Below are 18898 nucleotides of genomic sequence, written 5' to 3'. Positions count from 1 at the left end.
CATATTCCTCAATTCCTCCTTTGCTTTCATCCTTGCAGCCACCTTTTCAATGCTTCCTATTTTCTATGGAGCTTCTCCATGAGTGTCTTGTTTCCCCCAGCTCTTCTTCTGATAGCTCTGCTTGTTGTCCTGACGATGGTATGACCACACTCTGGTACGTGAAAGACACTGTCCTTGCAGACCACTGTACTGCAGACCCTCTGCTGCCCTTCTGTGCTGCTCGCACGGGCCCCCCACAAAAAAGTCACAAGACTAGGCCAAAGTCTGCTCCTCTGAGCTCTGTCACCTGCACTCTTCTATTATGCTTCTCCTTGGGAGGTGAGACCCTACTATTTCATGGTCACGACACCCAAGGCTAGCACTGGTTTTCACATGAAATAACAACTTTCCAGTAGTTGAAAATGTCCATGGTATCGACATCCTTTGATTCAGGCACACTGTGATAATCATTGGCATGCCCAAAACTGGACAGAAAAGAAGCCTCACGAAGTTCAGCAAAGGGAAAAGCAAGCCCTGGACACAGGGAGAAATAGTCCCCTGCACCAGTACAGGTTGGGGGCTGAGTGACTGAGAGCTTCTCAACACTTTGGCAGAGCAGTACCTTTGGTGTTCTGGTAGAGCAGCAGCTGACCGAGAGCCAGCAGTGTGCCCTTGCAGCGAAGCAGGCCCACAGCCTCCTGGGCTGCGTTAGGAAGAGCCGTGCCAGCAGGTCGTGGGAAGTGATCCTTCCTCTCTACTCAACACTGGTGACACACTTCTGTGGTGGTCAATAATTTACATTTACCTCCTTAACTGTTCCTCAAGAAGTAACTCCCCATCCTTGTGCCCTTGAAGTCCAGGGGAGCTCTGGCTTTTCTAAAACCTCCCTTATTTCTAAATTCCTCCTTTGTTTTAATCCTTCCTCAGCCTCTTGTATACTTCCTTTTCCTATGGAGCTTTCCCAAGGTGAGACCCCACTAATTCCCAGGTGAGACCCCACAAGTTCATGGTCATGACAGCCAAGGTTGACACTGGTTTTGACATCCATGTCCAGCTCTTCCTTCTTTGAGAGTACAAGATGCAGATTGGTATCACCATTGTAGACCAACCTGGCAGCTGTGCCTTGACCAAGACCTTCCAGGACCCTCCAGGACTCTTTGCATGCTGCTGTGGTCCCTTTCCACTGAATGCCAGGACAATTACAGTCTACAAGGGGACTTTAATAGGTTCTTTGTCTCCCACCACAATGTCACCCTTATTAGTCTCTCCGCTGACACTCACCCACCAGGGCTCACCCAACTTCTTCATCCCAGAGAGGAGCTCCACACATCTCAGTAGCTCCTTCACACAGAGGACACATCCCTCCTGACCTTCCTGGACTCCTGATCATCCTGACCCCCCCCAAGACAGCAGCTCAGGCATGTGAGCTGTCCCAACACCCCTCAGCTGTTTTTCCCTCCAAGTGGAAGGAAGAGGTTGCCCACACAGCTCCAGCTCCTCCTCTCTGGGCCCCAGGCTGAAGGCATCAGGGGCATGGCTGGGCTGCAGCACCTCAGCTGTGGCACATTTGGGCTGAGAGTAGAACCCTGCTTCCAAGGCCCCCTCAACTGTGCAAAGGCTTTGCTTCAGAGCAGAGACATGCTGGAGTCTAAGGCAGATGGCTGTGTGAAGAAGAAATGAAGTGCCCACCAAGAGAGCAAACGATGCTCACCCCAATGTCAAAGAGAAACAGAGCTGGGCTGTGTAGTGTGAGCAGGAGAGGGCTTTGCTGTCTGTTGTGTCTCTGCAGCCCTGAGGGCCTGTGCTGGAGGTGAAGCTGATCTCAGGAAGGAAGAGATGATGTTGACAATGTCCGTGGTGTGGACATCCTGTGATTCAGGCCCACTGTGAAATTCATTGGCCTGAGCCATGGCTGTATCATCAAGGGGATGGTTAAACCCACAGGGGAGAGAAGAACCAGCAGAGTCTGAGAGTGAAGGAACACGTGTGGAGACCCTGGTGTGATGTGCTGGGTTTTCATGCCCTGCCCGGCATCTACCGTAAAGAGAAGGGACAGCCCTTGCGTCACTGCAGTGGTGGGATTCAGTCAGTGGCCCAAAGGCAGCGCCCCTGTCTGAGATGCCCTGGGGGATGCCTGTCCCACAGCTAGTCTGGATGGGGACAGGGTTCCTGTACAGGAGCTGTGCTGTCCATGTCAGCTGCGTGCAGTTGTGCTGGAGAGCCCTGGCACCTCCCAGAGCACCACAGGCCTGAATGTGTCAATTAAAGTAAGATTCAGCTGCCCTGAGTTAGGTTAGGCAATGAAGGGTATGGGAGACATGTGGAAAATACAGCTGATGGAGATCAGAAAGACTCAGCTGTCCCTGTGCCACATGACTCCATTTGATCAGCTGAATCCCTCTATGGGCTGCCCTGGACATAAGGAAGAGTTACAAGTTCCCTTGTCCTACATGTGGGCACCTTCTGTCATGAGGTTGGCCACAGGAATTTCCCACTAGTCTCCAAGACGTCCCCAGATGCTGCTCTGTGTCTATGAACATTAGAGCTTGCAGTGACCAGCATGCATCTTGGTCACCTCATACGTCCCCAGGTAACTGTGTCTGAACATCTGACTCCTGTCATCCATCTGCATTCCTTAGCAAGGGAGCTGAGACAAGGAGCTCACATGCAGGATCCTATTTTGGGCACATGTGAACTGATGCAAAAGGAATCCCACCTCCTGGGGGTTTGTGGTGTGCCTGGGATGGAGCTAAATCCTTTTTTAGCCCAAGGGCTACAAGCCCAGGATGAGGGGCCTCCATTGACTCAGCTGAATCCCTTTTCTTCAGAACAGGTGAAGAAGATTCCTCCCTGGCATTGTCTGGGTGTCCTGTCTAATTAAAAACAAAAAAAAAAGGAAGAAAAGAAAAAGAGAAAAAAGTTGTTCTTGGACCTCAATCTGTCTCTGATTGAGAAATGCAGCTGCTGGAAAGAAGAGTCTGTCCCCAGCTGAGGGAGGGAACATCAGTGCTGACTTCATCCTGTTTCCCAGCAGGTTCCCCTGGAGCCCCAGGGACACCTGGAGGGAGCCCCGAGGGGGCAGAGAAAGGGCTGCCTTGGGCTGGTCCTCTGCTGCTGAGCTGGGCTGGGCTCCTGGCATGGAGGGAGCTCATGGCAAGCGGGCAGCGCTGCAGAGAGACGGCTCTGCCCAGGAGCAGCTCCTCTGCCAAGCGCAGCAGGGCTGAGGGCACTGCCTGCAGGCACCCGAGAGGAGAGGAGAGGAGAGGAGGGAGGCAGAGAGAGATTAAAGGTAGACTGGAGGGGGAGGATGCTGAGAGTTAATGGGGGGAGAAATCTTCACAAAGGAAAGCAGCTGCGGTTCCTGGAATGATCTCCAAAAGCTGGCACATGCCACAGCCAGTGGGATCTCTCAGGAGGACTCTCCCAACTTCTCTACTGTGGAGGAGGAGGACATTCTCCAGATCAGGGCTTCCTTGCTGCACCATCAGAGGCACAGGGCATGACAGCTGCCTTCTCCCTGGAAAAGGTAAAGAGTCGTGAAAGTGGGTGTGCAGCCAGGGGTGCCCAGGGCTGTCCTTCAGAGCCGGGTCCCTGCACCCCAGGGGGCTTTGTGCCGGGGCAGGGACTCTGCCACCTGCCAGGGTCAGCTCTCAGCCTGCCCAGGAAGCTCTACATGGAGCTTCTGTGTGGAGAGACTGTAGTTGGAAGGAACGATCACTGTCAGACAAGGGTCCTATTGCATTCAAGAGAGTGCCATATGGATCAGGGCGGCTGACAGCTCCAGATCACTCCCAGGACATCAGCAGAGGCAGCATTTCAACAGAAAGGTCAAAGCAAGGGCTACCTGAAAGATGAAGACCTTTCCAGGGTCTGTGCTCTCAGGTTGCTCTAGAGGAGAAAGGGAAAGCAGCTGTCAAGTTTCAGTAAGTCACTGAGACTGCAGAACCATTACACTGAGGGATCAGCAGATCTGCCAGAGAAAAGGTAAGCAGAGGATGCCTGTGTGGTGACCAGCAGGTCACAAAGGGCAGAGAGCCCTTCTTTCCTTTTTTTTTTTTTCTTAGTGTTCAGGCTAAAGGCAATGAAAAGAGAAGGATGTCTGCCTCTCCAAAGGCAGTTTCTTCAGCAGCACAAACTTGATCTCACAAAAGGAGCTGAATTACAAAGGAAGAGAAGTCATTATGGGGGGATTTTTTGGGAAACAGCACAGGATAGGCTCAAAGAAGTCTGTCATGACTTCTCAATATCTTCTCTTTCAGCAGTTTGTCATGCCCAGAGTGAACAAATGTCCAACAGCAGCTCCGTCACCAAGTTCCTCCTCCTGGTATTCGCAGACACACGGGAGCTGCAGCTCTTGCACTTCGGGCTCTTCCTGGGCATCTACCTGGCTGCCCTCCTGGCCAACGGCCTCATCATCACCACCATCGCCTGTGACCACCGCCTCCACACCCCCATGTACTTCTTCCTCCTCAGCCTCTCTGTTCTTGACCTGGGCTCCATCTCCACGACTCTCCCAAAATCCATGGCCAATTCCCTGTGGGACAACAGGGTCATCTCCTACTGGGGTTGTGTAGCACAGGTCTTTTTTTTATTTTTGTGTGCTACATCAGAGTTTTCTCTTCTCACTGTCATGTCCTATGACCGCTACGTTGCCATCTGCAAACCCCTGCACTACGGGACCCTGATGGGCAGCAGAGCTTGTGTCCACATGGCAGCAGCTGCCTGGGGCAGTGGGTTTCTCAATGCTCTGCTGCACACGGCCAGTACATTTTCCCTGCCCCTCTGCCAGGGCAATGCTGTGGACCAGTTCTTCTGTGAAATCCCCCACATCCTCCAGCTTTCCTCTTCAGAGTCAGAGTCCCTCAGGGAAGTTTGGCTTATTGTGGTTAGTGCTTTTGTTGTTTTTGTTTGCTTTGTTTCCATCGTGCTGTCCTATGTGCAGATCTTCAGGGCCGTGCTGAGGATCCCCTCTGAGCAGGGACGGCACAAAGCCTTTTCCACGTGCCTCCCTCACCTGGCCGTGGTCTCCCTGTTTGTCAGCACTGCAGCATTTGCCTACCTGAAACCCCGCTCCGTCTCTTCCCCAGTCCTAGATCTGGTGGTGGCAGTGCTGTACTCGCTCATTCCTCCAGCAGTGAACCCCCTCATCTACAGCATGAGGAACCAGGAGCTCAAGGACGCCCTGTGGAAATTGATGACCAGAAGCAGTAAACTGTCCTGTTTTGGAAATCACTCCTAATGTCCCTCGTTACAGGGCAACCCCATCTTCTGTAGTTTTTCTTGGGTTTTGTTTGAGTTTGTGATTGTGTCATTGTTTTTCTTTGTATAATGCTGTCCACAAAGAATTCTCATCATTTTTGCACTTGCTAATTATGCATCTGTCTTAATTTGTGAATCCCACAGACATTGTAAAAGAGGACCTGTGCTCTCTGTGTGTTTAAGCAAAATAAAGAACCTTCTAGTGACTTGTTTGCCCAAGATCTTCCCTCTGGAACTCACTCTGGAGCTGCAGGGCTATGCCTGTGAGCAGAGGTGGAGGGGAAAGGGTCTCAGCACAGCAGCACTGTCAGGGAGCACCAGCCTTCTTCTTTTCAGACTTATTCTCTGTTTCCACACTCTCCTGCTGAGCGCTGGCGCTGCTGTAAGGACCCAGTGCTCTGGCAGCTCATACTCCTGCTGTGTGCTGTCCCCTCAGGCAGGGACAGGCACCGGGTGCTTCTCTGGCAGAGCTCCATCCATCACACCATGGCATTGCCTCAGGGCAGTGCCTGAGGGCTCAGGCCTTCTTCCAAAGTTGCTGTCAAGAAAATGCCCAGGGAAGTGCCCTGCAAGGGAAAACACCCGTGTGCAGCTTAACTGTGTGAGTGTGCAGGCTGGGGACAAGCGGCAGCTTCCTCACTCAGCCAGGGCTCCTGGGAAAGACATGAAGGGCCAGCAGAGCAGGTTCTTCTCTGTCCCTGTGTGTGCTGGACACTAGGGGTAAGATGCCCCAGGGCAATCCTCACACACCTCTCCAGTAACAACCACCATTTCTAGCACTGGCCTCTCGTCCCAGCTTGGGGAGGTTGGTTATCCCTCCAAAGAAGTTCATGTTTGTATTGTAGGAATGAGATGTAAGCATGCACATCATGTGCGTGTGGGGAGATGAACCTGAGAGAGCACAAACACCATCAGCTATTCCTGGGGGTTCCTTGAAGGCCTGTGGGACAGACAGCATCTGGAGGTCACTTCATTTGGAGAGTAACGTCCCCAGGGAAACCCCCTGAATGCAGCACTGGGATGGGCTTCCTTGACCCCAGGTCCCTGTGTCCATTCCTCACGCCGTGGGGCATCTCAGAGAGGTGCCGAGCAGGGAGACACAGCGCAGGGCTGAGGGGCTGCCAGCCTCTGGGATTGGCAACAGGAGGCCAGGGAGTCTGCTGCAGGGCCTCTGCCCGTGCCAGGGAAGGACTCGTGTCTCTGAACAGCCCTGCCAGAGCCCTGACAGTGCCCTGTGTGTCTCCAGGAACAGCCTGTGTGCTACCTCACCCTCCCCTCTCTTCATGGCCTGTCCCTTTGGTTACACGGTGTGACAGAAGCACCTCTGTGGAGCATCTCCCCGGTGCAGTCAGAAAGGGTTCTGCAGGCGTGAGCGGCATTGCCCTCCAGAAGATGGCATTTCTCACCTCTCACAAAGCACAGAGCACGTCTAGGCAGTAGGAATGCAGCCAGAGGCACACACCCCTCCACGTTTCACCTCTCTCAATGTCGATCACAATATTTTTTAAGCACCAAACAGAGAAACAAATGGTCTCACTCAGAGTTGTCCTCCCATCTCTTCCTCCTCTCTTCCTCACGACCTGCCCCGTGACTGTGGTTGGGAACACCCTCCTCATCATGGGGATGCTCCTGGGAAACTGTGAAACCTGCTCCAGCGGCACCACCCTGACTGTCCCCTGACTGGGGACAGCACAATCTCTGCTCGCAGCAATATTTGTGCTACTTCCCGCACCTTTGGCACGTACGGAGTGTTTCCTGCTGGTGGCCACATCCTACGATGAGTACTGGGCTGTATGCCACCCCCTGCTCTCGGCAAGGCTCGGGAACTGGAAGGGCTGTCTCCAGAAGAAGGCTGCACCTTGGCTAGGGGGATTTCTGTCGTCTACAGGTGTCATTTTGTTCTTTTTCCAGATACATTTTGTGTCCCTGATGTCCCGGACCACTTCTTCTGTTGTTTTGCCCCAATGCTGGAACGCCCCTGCAGTGAAAGCATGACACTCATGGCCTTTGATTTCATAACCTTCTTTTTAGACCCAGTCTTTTCCTTCCTATTAGTGCTGGTGTCCCATGTGTGCATCAGAAGTTCCACCCTGGGAAAGCTCTCCTGCCCAGGTGAAGACTTTCTCCAGCTGCTGCTCTCACCGTGCTTGGGTGGGAAGCGGTCTGAACAATAATGTTAAAATGTCATCTCTGGTACAAAGTCCTCCTGGCAGCCAATTACTAATGGCGTCCCTCATTGACTAACCCTTGACCACCACTGTGGAATGTTTGTATCATCTCTCTCTACAGTGCGAGAAAATTCACTTTCAGCTCATTTGTGGATGATGCCAAGTTGTGGGGAGCCCTTGAGGAATCTCACCCTAGTTAGCACTGTTGGTAGCAGGAGAGTTTGCCGCGATTGAGAGACGGGACGCTGCTTGATGCAAGCAAAATGTCAGTTTATTAGACGCGTCGGAAAGCCTTTTATACAGCTACTTAACAGTTACATAAATTCTATCATTTCTGATTGGCTTAGCTCTAAATGTTTCATTACAATAATCCCTCCTACTTGGGGTTTCGCTACATGCTAGAAGCTACAGTTTTGCTATGTGCTAGAAGCTACAGTTATAACTTGTTGCTTAACTCCCTACTTCCTCAAGGTTATTTGTCTCGGATCTGCAAGGCCAGCTGTTCCCTACCTCCTCAGAGTTATTTGTCTCAGATCTGCAAGGTCAGCATGCCCTTGAGTTTCTTGCATACTTGTACTTTTCCGCTGGCAGACCCGACAAGAGTTGGGAAGGATGACTGGTGGGTTATCAGCTGGCCATCGGGTGCCCACCAAGCCATGGGAGGTCCTCACTCCTCCTCCTCAGCATGAATAAGTGAGAAAAGAAGGTGAAAATACCCATGAGTAAAGATAAAGGTAACTTAACAGAGGGGGAGAGTGTTTGTGGGGAAAAGGATAAAAAAAAAAATAAAGTGAAAAGCAAAGGCCACAGGCAGAAGCAAAGCAAAACCAGATGAGATTGTTTCCTCTAGTTCCTGTCAGCAGACAATATCAGCTACCTCCTGGGAGGCAACGATCCTATACATATAGCAGTCTCTTTGGAAAACAAATGTCTTAATAATGAATGTCATCCCCTTCCCTCTCTTTTCTCTCAGTTTTTCTTGCTGAGCATGATGTCATATGGCAAGGAATATCCCTTTGGTCAGTTCAGGTAAGCCGTCCCATCTGTGGTCCATCCCAACCACTTGCCCACCCCGAGTGTACTACCTTTAGAGGGGGTTGGAGAGACAGCCTTCACGCGGTGCAAACACTGCTCAGCAATAGCCAAAACATTGGTGCGGAATCAACACTGTTCCAGGCACGAGTAGAATGCACAGCAGGGTATGGGCTGCTATGGGGAAAGTTCACTCCATCCCCGCCAGACCCAGTAGCTGTGGGTCTGTGTAGGACAACCTGCGGTGAAGATGGCAAAGGGCACTGTCAAGGCTGGAAGTCACCAAGAGAATGCAAGATTTTGTCCCCTTGGGCACAGCAACGGTCTCTGCCACCAAGGCCTGTGAGGAGACATGTTGTCCTAAGGCACTGGGGGGGCCTCCTCATGGCCTCCTTGCACACCCCCAGCAAGGCTGGGCACTGTCCCACCGGTGTCCTTCACTCAGCATCACACCCCCCACCTCCCCCTGCCCCAGGAAGACCCCTGAGCCATGCGGGAGGGACAGGATCTGCCTTGCCAGGGCATGGAAGAGGTGACAGCAGCATTCTCTGACCGATATGGATCCAGGGTCTCTCCTAAGGAGATCTGGACTGCTGGCAGAAGCTGTCCCTTGAGGTCTGACACAGGATGGCCAACCTTGCTCCTCACCTCCCCAACCCCACCGTGGCTCTCATCGGCCACCTGGGACTTGTATCCTTTTTCCCTCCATCACACTTCTCCACCGCAGTCTGCAGCTGGATGTTCCAGCTCCTTTGCACCAGCTCCCACCTGCTTTCCTCAGAGACCTGCTGCACACAGGCAAACAGGGATGTTTTTATTTTTGAACCAACAAAATAAAACTGATAAGGTTCACCATTAAAATAAACCACTCCTCAGCTGTGTGCCAAGTACAATCTGCCACCAATGAGGTTCACCTTCCACAAGGCATGACCATGCAAGAAATATTTTAGAGAGATGAAAAATTATCAAATCAGCAAAACTAAAGAATGTGCAGAATGAGACAGACTGTTGAGAGACAGGCAAGCTTTTAACTCCATGAATCTCAAAGTATCAACTGGACTGTTGAGAGGTGTCTGGATGATGAAAGAGGAAGGGGAAGGGAAATCTACAGAGCTGTTGCAAGTGCTTTTATGCAGATGCGCTGCTGGAAAGGTGACTGCAGACAGGGTCAGTTTAGTTGGGAGAGGTGGGAATATGTGAAAGATGAGGGAGATTAAATGCACAGCCTGATCCAGAGAGTACTGACACTGCAAACAGAGTGGAAGGTCAATAGCTCTCCTCTTGATATTCATGCACACCCTGAAAACTCATTTTGATCTTGTGGGAAAACACTGATAGTTTTTAAAGTTTTCAATGTTTTCAGCTGATGATGTCATGCTCATAATTTTTAACATTTGTTTCTCAGGTTTTCAAGCAGACCTCCGCTGTCTGCCCATCAGTATCCGGTGGTACTTCCAGAGGATCCAGCGTGAGATCACCTTGTGAAGTCACCTCATGACAGCAAGGTGATTGGCCAGGAGAAGGCAGACATCATGAGGTCATCAAGGACATCAGATGGGAAGGCTGCAGACAGATGACTGGGGCCCTGGTGAGGCCCTGCTCTGGGCTGAAGCCACCAGCACATGCCATGGGAACCTATGGGTTGTGGCATGAGAAATGTGACAGAGAACAGCGTGAGAAGGGACCAGCAGCATGGGCAGCTGCCTGTGTCCGTATCACAGGGTCCGTATCGCCTGGGTCTCACAGGCGGCTGCAGATGTGAGAAGTGGCCAAACTGCACAGAGGGGAAGCACTGGGGATCTCCTGGGCAGTCAAGTCTTGCAAGGGAAGTGCCTAGGGAGGCCATCAGTGATGCCACTGAAGTCCCAGAGGACCTAGGCAATGGTATCCAAACTATCAAATTGTGTACAAATGGGTAAAACCTGAGACTATTAGGCAAAAAGTAATTGGTGTGGGTTACGAATTGGGGAGGAGACTGGGGCAGGGAAAGGGAGGGATCAAGGTCGATCGTGGAGAAGAAGCCTATGGAAGATGTGGAGGAGGGGGATTCAAGGTGCCAGCTGCCCATGGGGAGGTGGCTGGTCAGTGCTGGTCTGGCCAAACCCCACGCCTCATCACCGTGGTCAGTCCTGCAGTACTGGTTTCAGTTGGGGTGGAGTTAATTATCTGCCTAGTAACTTGTATGGGGCTGTGTTTTAGACTTGTGATGAAAACAGTGTTGGTAACACACCAGTGTTTCAGTCATTGCTGAGCCGTGCTTGCACAGCACCAAGGCCTTTTCTGCTCCTCACCCCACCCCACCAGCGACTAGGCTGGGGGTGCACAAGGAGTTGAGAGGGGACACAGCCAGGGCAGCTGAGCCCAACTGACCAAAGGGATATTCCATACCATAGGGCATCGCGCTCAGCAAGAAAATCTGTGGGAAGAAGGAGGAAAGGAGTAGCGTTCAGAGTCATGGGATTTGTCTTCCCAAGTCATCGTTATGCGTGATGGAGCCCTGCTTTCCTGGAAAGTGCTAAATATCTGCCTGCCAATGGGAAACAGGGGATGAATTCCTTATTTTCCTTTGCTTGCACACACAGCATTTGCTTTCCCTGTCAAACTGTCTTTATCTCAACCCATGAGTTGTCTCACTTTTACCTTTCTGATCCTCTCCCTCATTGTACCGTGAGCGGGCGACTGTGTGGTGCTTAGCTGCTGACCGGGGTTAAACCACGACATTTACTCAACTCTGCTCCTGGCTATTTGCTGTGTGAGTGGGCTCACTCTTGTTTGTGTGGTTTTGGCATGAATGTATGTACATGCTTTGCTGGTCAATTCAAAGTGGGATGGCAAGGAGGAGAAGGAGGACACGGGGCAATGGAGAGACCCAGGGCCGGGAATGTAGGGACCACTCATGCAACCTTCACATCAGATCAGCCACAGAGTGGGAAAAGGATGGGGCCGGTTGTGTTGCTCATGGTCGTGTAAGTGCTGCTGTTAGTGGGTCGCTGTAAAGGTGCTGGTGCCCTTTGGAGTTGGTCTGTGTCGGGTTGCCTGTGTCCATCTTGTTTCCTTGCAGATACCTGGACTTAATGCTTTCCCTTTGGGTGACTCCACTTTGGGCGATTGCTCGCTTTGTGAGGCTCCAGTCACTGACCACCCCAGGTGCACACAGTCCGTGCCTATCTCGCAGGCTCTCCAGGCACCTCCAGGTCCTTCTCCTGGAGTACGTCCTCTGCCCTGTCGCACGCTGGGACACTGCACTATGACAGTATCTCAGTGACCATTCACCATCTCCACCGTCAATAGGCAACAACAGATGAGTCCTAAGTCCAACCCTTATTCCCTAACAGCTTCCAATATGACAACGAGCTTTTTACTCGGGCCCTTTTGGGGTGAAACATCGGGGCCTGTTCCTGATATCAGCTTTGGAAGAACAGCCAAAACTTGAGGAACTGCACAGGGAAGATGTCACAGTATTAGAGAGACATTACAGAAGTGGCAGCCCTCAAATTGTGTTAGAAAAACTTTTATACAGGTTTCAGGCGATAGAGAGAGATGGGTTCATGTCTCAGGAGAGTGAGCTAAATACAAACAATTATTTAAAAATGTAATAACCATAAACAACACTACAGGAAATGCTAGCAAAAAAAAAACCAAACACAAAAAAAGGAAGAAAAAACAATAAACAGAGTACAGGCCTGCACTGGCATACCGTAGATGTCATTTGTGGACAGTGATGGAAAATTTATCAATATTGACAAACATCAAATAAATGACTTTCCTAATGGACTCCTTGAGCTCCTGGTTCCTCATGCTGTAGATGACGGGGTTCACTGCTGGAGGAACCACTGAGTACAGCACAGCCACCACCAGATCCAGCAATGGGGAGGAGAAGGAGGGGGGCTTCAGGTGAGAAAATATGCCAGTGCTGATAAAGATGGAGACCACGGCCAGGTGAGGGAGGCACGTGGAGAAGGCTTTGTGCCGTCCCTGCTCAGAGGGGAACCTCAGCACGGCCCTGAAGATCTGCACATAGGACAGCACGATGAAAATAAAACATCCAAAAACTAACAAAGCACTTAATATAAGAAGGCCAAGTTCCCTCAGGTAGGAGCGTGAGCAGGAGAGCTTGAGGATCTGGGGGATCTCACAGAAGAACTGGTCCACAGCATTGCCCTGGCAGAGGGGCAGGGAAAATGTACTGGCCGTGTGCAGCAGAGCATAGAGAAACCCACTGCCCCAGGCAGCTGCTGCCATGTGGACACAAGCTCTGCTGCCCATCAGGGTCCCGTAGTGCAGGGGTTTGCAGATGGCAACATAGCGGTCATAGGACATGACAGTGAGAAGGGCACACTCTGCGGCAAGGAAGAAGACAAACAGAAAAAGCTGGGCAGCACATCCTGTGTAGGATATAGCCCTGGTGTCCCAGAGGGAATTGACCATGGCTTTGGGGACAGTGATGGAGATGAAGCCGAGGTCGAGGAAGGCGAGGTTGAGGAGGAAGAAGTACATGGGGGTGTGGAGGTGGTGGTCACAGGCGATGGTGGTGATGATGAGGCTGTTGGCCAGGAGGGCAGCCAGGTAGATGCCCAGGAAGAGCCCGAAGTGCAAGAGCTGCAGCTCCCGTGTGTCTGCGAATGCCAGGAGGAGGAACTGGCTGATGGAGCTGCCGTTGGACATTTGTTCCGCTCTGGGCATGGGGGACTGTTGAAAGAGGGAAAGACCTTGGCAAGTTAAGGCAGACTTCTTTGACCCCACCTCATTCTGTTTCCAAAAAGATCTCCGCAAAAGGACTTCTCTTCCTTTGGAATAATTTCATTCAGCTCCTTTTTGTGAGATCAAGTTTGTGCTGCTGAGGGCACTTTCTTTGCAGGGGCAGAAATCCTTCTCTTTCCCATTGCCTTTAGCCTGAACACTGCTGAGCCCTGAGGGACAAAAGGGCTCTCTGTGCCCCAGTGCAGAGTCAGGAGAGCTGCTCTGCACACCAGTGACCTGCTGGGCACCACCCAGCTGTCCTGTGCTTACACCTCTTGGACAATGGTCTCCCTGACAATGTACTTGAAGATGAAAATGGCCTTTTGTGGGTGTTAAAGTGTCCATTTTCAAAGTCGGTTTCTCCCATCTGGTTTCTCTTTCCCTGTGCAGCCGAGCAAAGAGGGATGCAGCCGGGTGGAGTGGCTCTCTGCTGCCTGGAGCTGCCCCTGCCAGGAGCGGCTTCTCTGTGCCCAGGTCTCCTCCCTCTCCCTGCTCCCAGAGCCCATCCCACCCGCTGGGGGCTCAGCTCTGCCCTGCAGACCCCTCCTGGCAGCAGGGCACTGCCCAGGGCCATCTCCCTCTTTGTGGCTCCTCAGGAGGAGATGAGAGAAAGCCTGATGCTGGAAGCAAAGGTGCTGCTGGTGCTGTGTGTAGGGAGAGGAGGGGGTGAAGGCGCTTTGTGAGCTTTCTGGCAGATCTGCTGATCCCTCAGTGTAATGGTTCTGCAGTCTCAGTGACTTACTGAAACTTGACAGCTGCTTTCCCTTTCTCCTCTAGAACAACCTGAGAGCACAGACCCTGGAAAGGTCTTCATCTTTCAGGTAGCCCTTGCTTTGACCTTTCTGTTGAAATGCTGCCTCTGCTGATGTCCTGGGAGTGATCTGGAGCTGTCAGCCGCCCTGATCCATATGGCACTCTCTTGAATGCAGTAGGACCCTGGTCTGACAATGATCGTTCCTTCCAACTACAGTCTCTCCACACAGAAGCTCCATGTAGAGCTTCCTGGGCAGGCTGAGAGCTGACCCTGGCAGGTGGCAGAGTCCCTGCCCCGGCACAAAGCCCCCTGGGGTGCAGGGACCCGGCTCTGAAGGACAGCCCTGGGCACCCCTGGCTGCACACCCACTTTCACGACTCTTTACCTTTTCCAGGGAGAAGGCAGCCATCATGCCCTGTGCCTCTGATGGTGCAGCAAGGAAGCCCTGATCTGGAGAATGTCCTCCTCCTCCACAGTAGAGAAGTTGGGAGAGTCCTCCTGAGAGATCCCACTGGCTGTGGCATGTGCCAGCTTTTGGACATCTCTGCAGGAACTACAGCTGCTTTCCTTTGTGAAGATTTCTCCCCCATTAACTCTCAGCATCCTCCCCCTCCAGTCTACCTTTAATCTCTCTCTGCCTCCCTCCTCTCCTCTCCTCTCGTCTCGGGTGCCTGCAGGCAGTGCCCTCAGCCCTGCTGCGCTTGGCAGAGGAGCTGCTCCTGGGCAGAGCCGTCTCTCTGCAGCGCTGCCCGCTTGCCATCAGCTCCCTCCATGCCAGGAGCCCAGCCCAGCTCAGCAGCAGAGGACCAGCCCAAGGCAGCCCTTTCTCTGCCCCCTCGGGGCTCCCTCCAGGTGTCCCTGGGGCTCCAGGGCAACCTGCTGATGTAATCCCTGCTGTTCCCTGCCTCAGCTGGGCAGAGACACTTTCCTGCAGTGTTATTTCTCCCATTACAAAAAGACATTTTGTTCCAACATTTGCATTTCTCAATCAGAGAGGTATTGAGGTCCAAAAATAGTTTTTTCTTTTTAATATTAGACAGGACACCCAGACAATACCAGGAAGGAATCTCCTTTACCTTTTCTGAGGGCAGGGATTCATCTGAGTCAATGGAGGGTCCTCATCCTGCCTTTGTAGTCCTCTGGGATAAAAGAGGAGTTAGCTCCATCCCAGGCACACCTCAAACACCCAGAAGGTGGGATTCCTTTTGCATCAGTTCACATATGCCCAAAATAGGCTCCTGCAGTTGAGCTCCGTGTCTCAGCTCCCTTGCTAAGGAATGTATAGGCTGGGCCAGAGGGATATGTTCAGGTACAGATAAGTGGTGATATATCTGGTGCCAGATGTGACCAAGATGCATGCTGGTCACTGCAAGCTCTAGCTCTGGTGGAGCAATTCATAGAGACAGGATGACATCTGGGGGCATCTTCCTGGAGGATGGTGGGAAAGTCCCTTGGCCAACTTCAATGACAGAAGGTGCCCACACGGAGGACAAGGGAACCTGTAACTCTTCCTTATGTCCAGGGCAGCCCATAGAGGGATTCAGCTGATCAAATGGAGTCATGTGGCACAGGGTCAGCTGAGTCTTTCTGATCTCCATCAGCTGTATTTTCCACATGTCTCCCATACCCTTCATTGCCTAACCTAACTCAGGGCAGCTGAATCTTACTTTAATTGACACATTCAGGCCTGTGGTGCTCTGGGAGGTGCCAGGGCTCTCCAGCACAACTGCACGCAGCTGACATGGACAGCACAGCTCCTGTACAGGAACCCCGTCCCCATCCAGACTAGCTGTGGGACAGGCATCCCCCAGGGCATCTCAGACAGGGGCGCTGCCTTTGGGCCACTGACTGAATCCCACCACTGCACTGACGCAAGGGCTGTCCCTTCTCTTTACGGTAGATGCCGGGCAGGGCATGAATACCAAGCACATCACACCAGGGTCTCCACACGTGTTCCTTCACTCTCAGACTCTGCTGGTTCTTCTCTCCCCTATGGGTTTAACCATCCCCTTGATGATACAATCATGGATCAGGCCAGTGATTTTCACAGTGGGCTTGAATCACAGGATGTCCACACCACGGACATTGTCAACATCATCTCTTCCTTCCTGAGATCAGCTTCACTTCCAGCACAGGCCCTCAGGGCTGCAGAGACACAACAGACAGCAAAGCCCTCTCCTGCTCACACTACACAGCCCAGCTCTGTTTCTGTTTGACATTGGGGTGAGCATCGTCTGCTCTCTTGGTGGGCACTTCATTTCTTCTTCACACAGCCATCTGCCTTAGACTCCAGCATGTCTCTGCTCTGAAGCAAAGCCTTTGCACAGTTGAGGGGGCCTTGGAAGCAGGGTTCTACTCTCAACCCAAATGTGCCACAGCTGAGGTGCTGCAGCCCAGCCATGCCCCTGATGCCTTCAGCCTGGGGCCCAGAGAGGAGGAGCTGGAGCTGTGTGGGCAGCCTCTTCCTTCCACTTGGAGGGAATAACAGCTGAGGGGTGTTGGGAGAGCTCACATGCCTGGGCTGCTGTCTTGGGTGGGGTCAGGATGATCAGGAGTCCAGGAAGGTCAGGAGGGATGTGTCCTCTGTGTGAAGGAGCTGCTGAGATGTGTGGAGCTCCTCTCTGGGATGAAGAAGTTGGGTGAGCCCTGGTGGGTGAGTGTCAGCGGAGAGACTAATAAGGGTGACATTGTGGTGGGAGACAAAGAACCTATTAAAGTCCCCTTGTAGACTGTAATTGTCCTGGCATTCAGTGGAAAGGGACCACAGCAGCATGCAAAGAGTCCTGGAGGGTCCTGGAAGGTCTTGGTCAAGGCACAGCTGCCAGGTTGGTCTACAATGGTGATACCCATCTGCATCTTGTACTCTCAAAGAAGGAAGACCTGGACATGGATGTCAAAACCAGCGTCAACCTTGGCTGTCGTGACCATGAACTTGTGGGGTCTCACCTGGGAAATAGTGGGGTCTCACCTTGGGAAAGCTCCATAGGAAAAGGAAGCATATGAGAGGCTGAGGAAGGATTAAAACAAAAGAGGAATTTAGAAATAAGGGAGGTTTTAGAAAAGCCAGAGCTCCCCTGGACTTCAAGGGCACAAGGATGGGGAGTTACTTCTTGAGGAACAGTTAAGGAAGTAAATGTAAATTATTGACCACCACAGAAGTGTGTCACCAGTGTTGAGTAGAGAGGAAGGATCACTTCCCACGACCTGCTGGCACGGCTCTTCCTAACGCAGCCCAGGAGGCTGTGGGCCTGCTTCGCTGCAAGGGCACGCTGCTGGCTCTCGGTCAGCTGCTGCTCTACCAGAACACCAAAGGTACTGCTCTGCCAAAGTGTTGAGAAGCTCTCAGTCACTCAGCCCCCAACCTGTACTGGTGCAGGGGACTATTTCTCCCTGTGTCCAGGGCTTGCTTTTACCTTTGCTGAACGTCGTGAGGCTTCTTTTCTGTCCAGTTTTGGGCATGCCAATGATTATCACAGTGTGCCTGAATCAAAGGATGTCGATACCATGGACATTTTCAACTACTGGAAAGTTGTTTTTTCATATGAAAACCAGTGCTAGCCTTGGGTGTCGTGACCATGAAATAGTGGGGTCTCACCTCCCAAGGAGAAGCATAATAGAAGAATGCAGATGACAGAGCTCAGAGGAGCAGACTTTGGCCTAGTCTTGTGACTTTTTTGTGGGGAGCCCGTGTGAGCAGCACAGAAGGGCAGCAGAGGGTCTGCAGTACAGTGGTCTTCAAGGACAGTGTCTTTCACGTACCAGAGTGTGGTCATACCATAGTCAGGACAACAAGCAGAGCTATCAGAAGTAGAGCTGGGGGAAAGAAGACACTCACGGGGAAGCTCCGTAGAAAAAAGGAAGCATTGAAAAGGTGGCTGCAAGGATGAAAGCAAAGGAGGAATTGAGGAATATGGTTGGTTTTAGAAAAGCCAAAGCTCCCGTAGAGTTGACACTTGCAAGGGATTTGAAGGGCACAACAATGAGCAGTTATTCCTTCAGGAACAGTGAAACAATAAAGAAAGATAATGTGTGGTCATGGCTGAATTTGCAAAGAGTAGGTGTAGATGGGTACGAGGTACTCTTGGCCTGCATCTTCACCAGCAAGGTCTCCCAGTTCCATGTGCCTAAGAGGCAGAACCCCACATGCAAAATCCAGCAGTGGCTGCAGATCAAGTCAGGGGCTACATAGGTAAGGTCAACCTTTGGTCGTCCATTGGACCAGATGGGATGAATCCAAGGATGTTGAGAGACCAGGCTGATGTCAGAGCAGGGCTGCTCTGATCCAGTTTGGATCATTTTGTGTGGCTGGGCAGCAGCTCTGTGGAAATGGCTCTGGGGCTCCTTGAGTTTTATCAGGCTAAACAAGAGCCAGCAGCAAAGGCGGCCAACAGCATCTGAGGCGCTATGAGCAGGAGCACAGCCAGGAGAAGTGATTATCCTGCTCTGCTCGGCACCTTTTACACCACACCCTGCCCAGTGACAGTGAGACAAGGGCAAACAGGAACCAGCTCACTGGAGGGCCACCAAGGTGGTAACCCTGCCATTGTCCTTCAAGTGTTTGTGTGATTTCACTAACAGCAGCAGCATATACAACAACAAAAAAACATGAATGCAACAACATCATTGATCTGCCTAAATATAAATACCTGCACTGGAGCAGTCTACATCTGTGGTAGCCCCTCTGGGCAATGACAGTGGAATCAAAGAATCACAGCATCACAGAACAGTAGGGGATGGAAGGTTTGAAGAGCTAAGACCTGTTCAGATGATGTTTAGACTTCTGTGACACTGACTGTGAAAACATTCATGAGAGGCCTTTACCCTATTTACAACCAGTAACCTGAAGCCCTACGGCTACCTCTAAGTGAAGGTAGTTGGGTAGAAAACACCGAGGGAAATGAGCAAGACAAATTGTAGCAGGGCTGAGCAGAGAGGAAGGATCACCTCCACCGACCTGCTGGCAGTG

General features: G+C 51.9%; 2 protein-coding genes across 2 annotated transcripts; one reads left to right on the top strand and one right to left on the bottom strand.

The window, feature by feature from the left end:
• The first annotated feature begins 4264 nt into the window (after positions 1-4264).
• LOC128903562 (olfactory receptor 14A16-like) lies at positions 4265-5218 on the top strand. Its single transcript, XM_054187579.1, has one exon. The coding sequence runs from the start codon at positions 4265-4267 to the stop codon at positions 5216-5218; it is 954 nt and encodes a 317-aa protein (XP_054043554.1).
• A 6925-nt stretch (positions 5219-12143) lies between these two features.
• On the bottom strand, positions 12144-14798 carry LOC128903561 (olfactory receptor 14A16-like). Its single transcript, XM_054187578.1, has 2 exons — positions 14677-14798; positions 12144-13113 (listed from the first exon to the last, which is right to left on the bottom strand). The coding sequence occupies exons 1-2, from the start codon at positions 14703-14705 to the stop codon at positions 12144-12146; spliced, it is 999 nt and encodes a 332-aa protein (XP_054043553.1). The 5' UTR covers positions 14706-14798.
• Between the last annotated feature and the right edge of the window lie 4100 nt (positions 14799-18898).

This window comes from Rissa tridactyla, unplaced genomic scaffold, assembly GCF_028500815.1.
Source record: "Rissa tridactyla isolate bRisTri1 unplaced genomic scaffold, bRisTri1.patW.cur.20221130 scaffold_47, whole genome shotgun sequence".
NCBI classification, from domain to species: domain Eukaryota; kingdom Metazoa; phylum Chordata; class Aves; order Charadriiformes; family Laridae; genus Rissa; species Rissa tridactyla.
The sequence above is the reverse complement of the archived record's forward strand: the minus strand, read 5'-3'. Positions and strand labels throughout refer to the sequence as shown.

What these genes read in the sequence shown, in the direction of transcription:
- LOC128903561 (XM_054187578.1), bottom strand. Translation starts at nt 14,705, where the DNA reads ATGGAGGGAGCTGATGGCAAGCGGGCAGC. An exon ending in GCTGATGGCAAGCGGGCAGC is followed by an intron (nt 13,114 to 14,676) that starts GCTGCAGAGAGA and finishes CCCCATGCCCAG; the next exon opens with AGCGGAACAAATGTCCAACG.
- LOC128903562 (XM_054187579.1), top strand. Translation starts at nt 4,265, where the DNA reads ATGTCCAACAGCAGCTCCGTCACCAAGTTCCTCCTCCTGGTATTCGCA.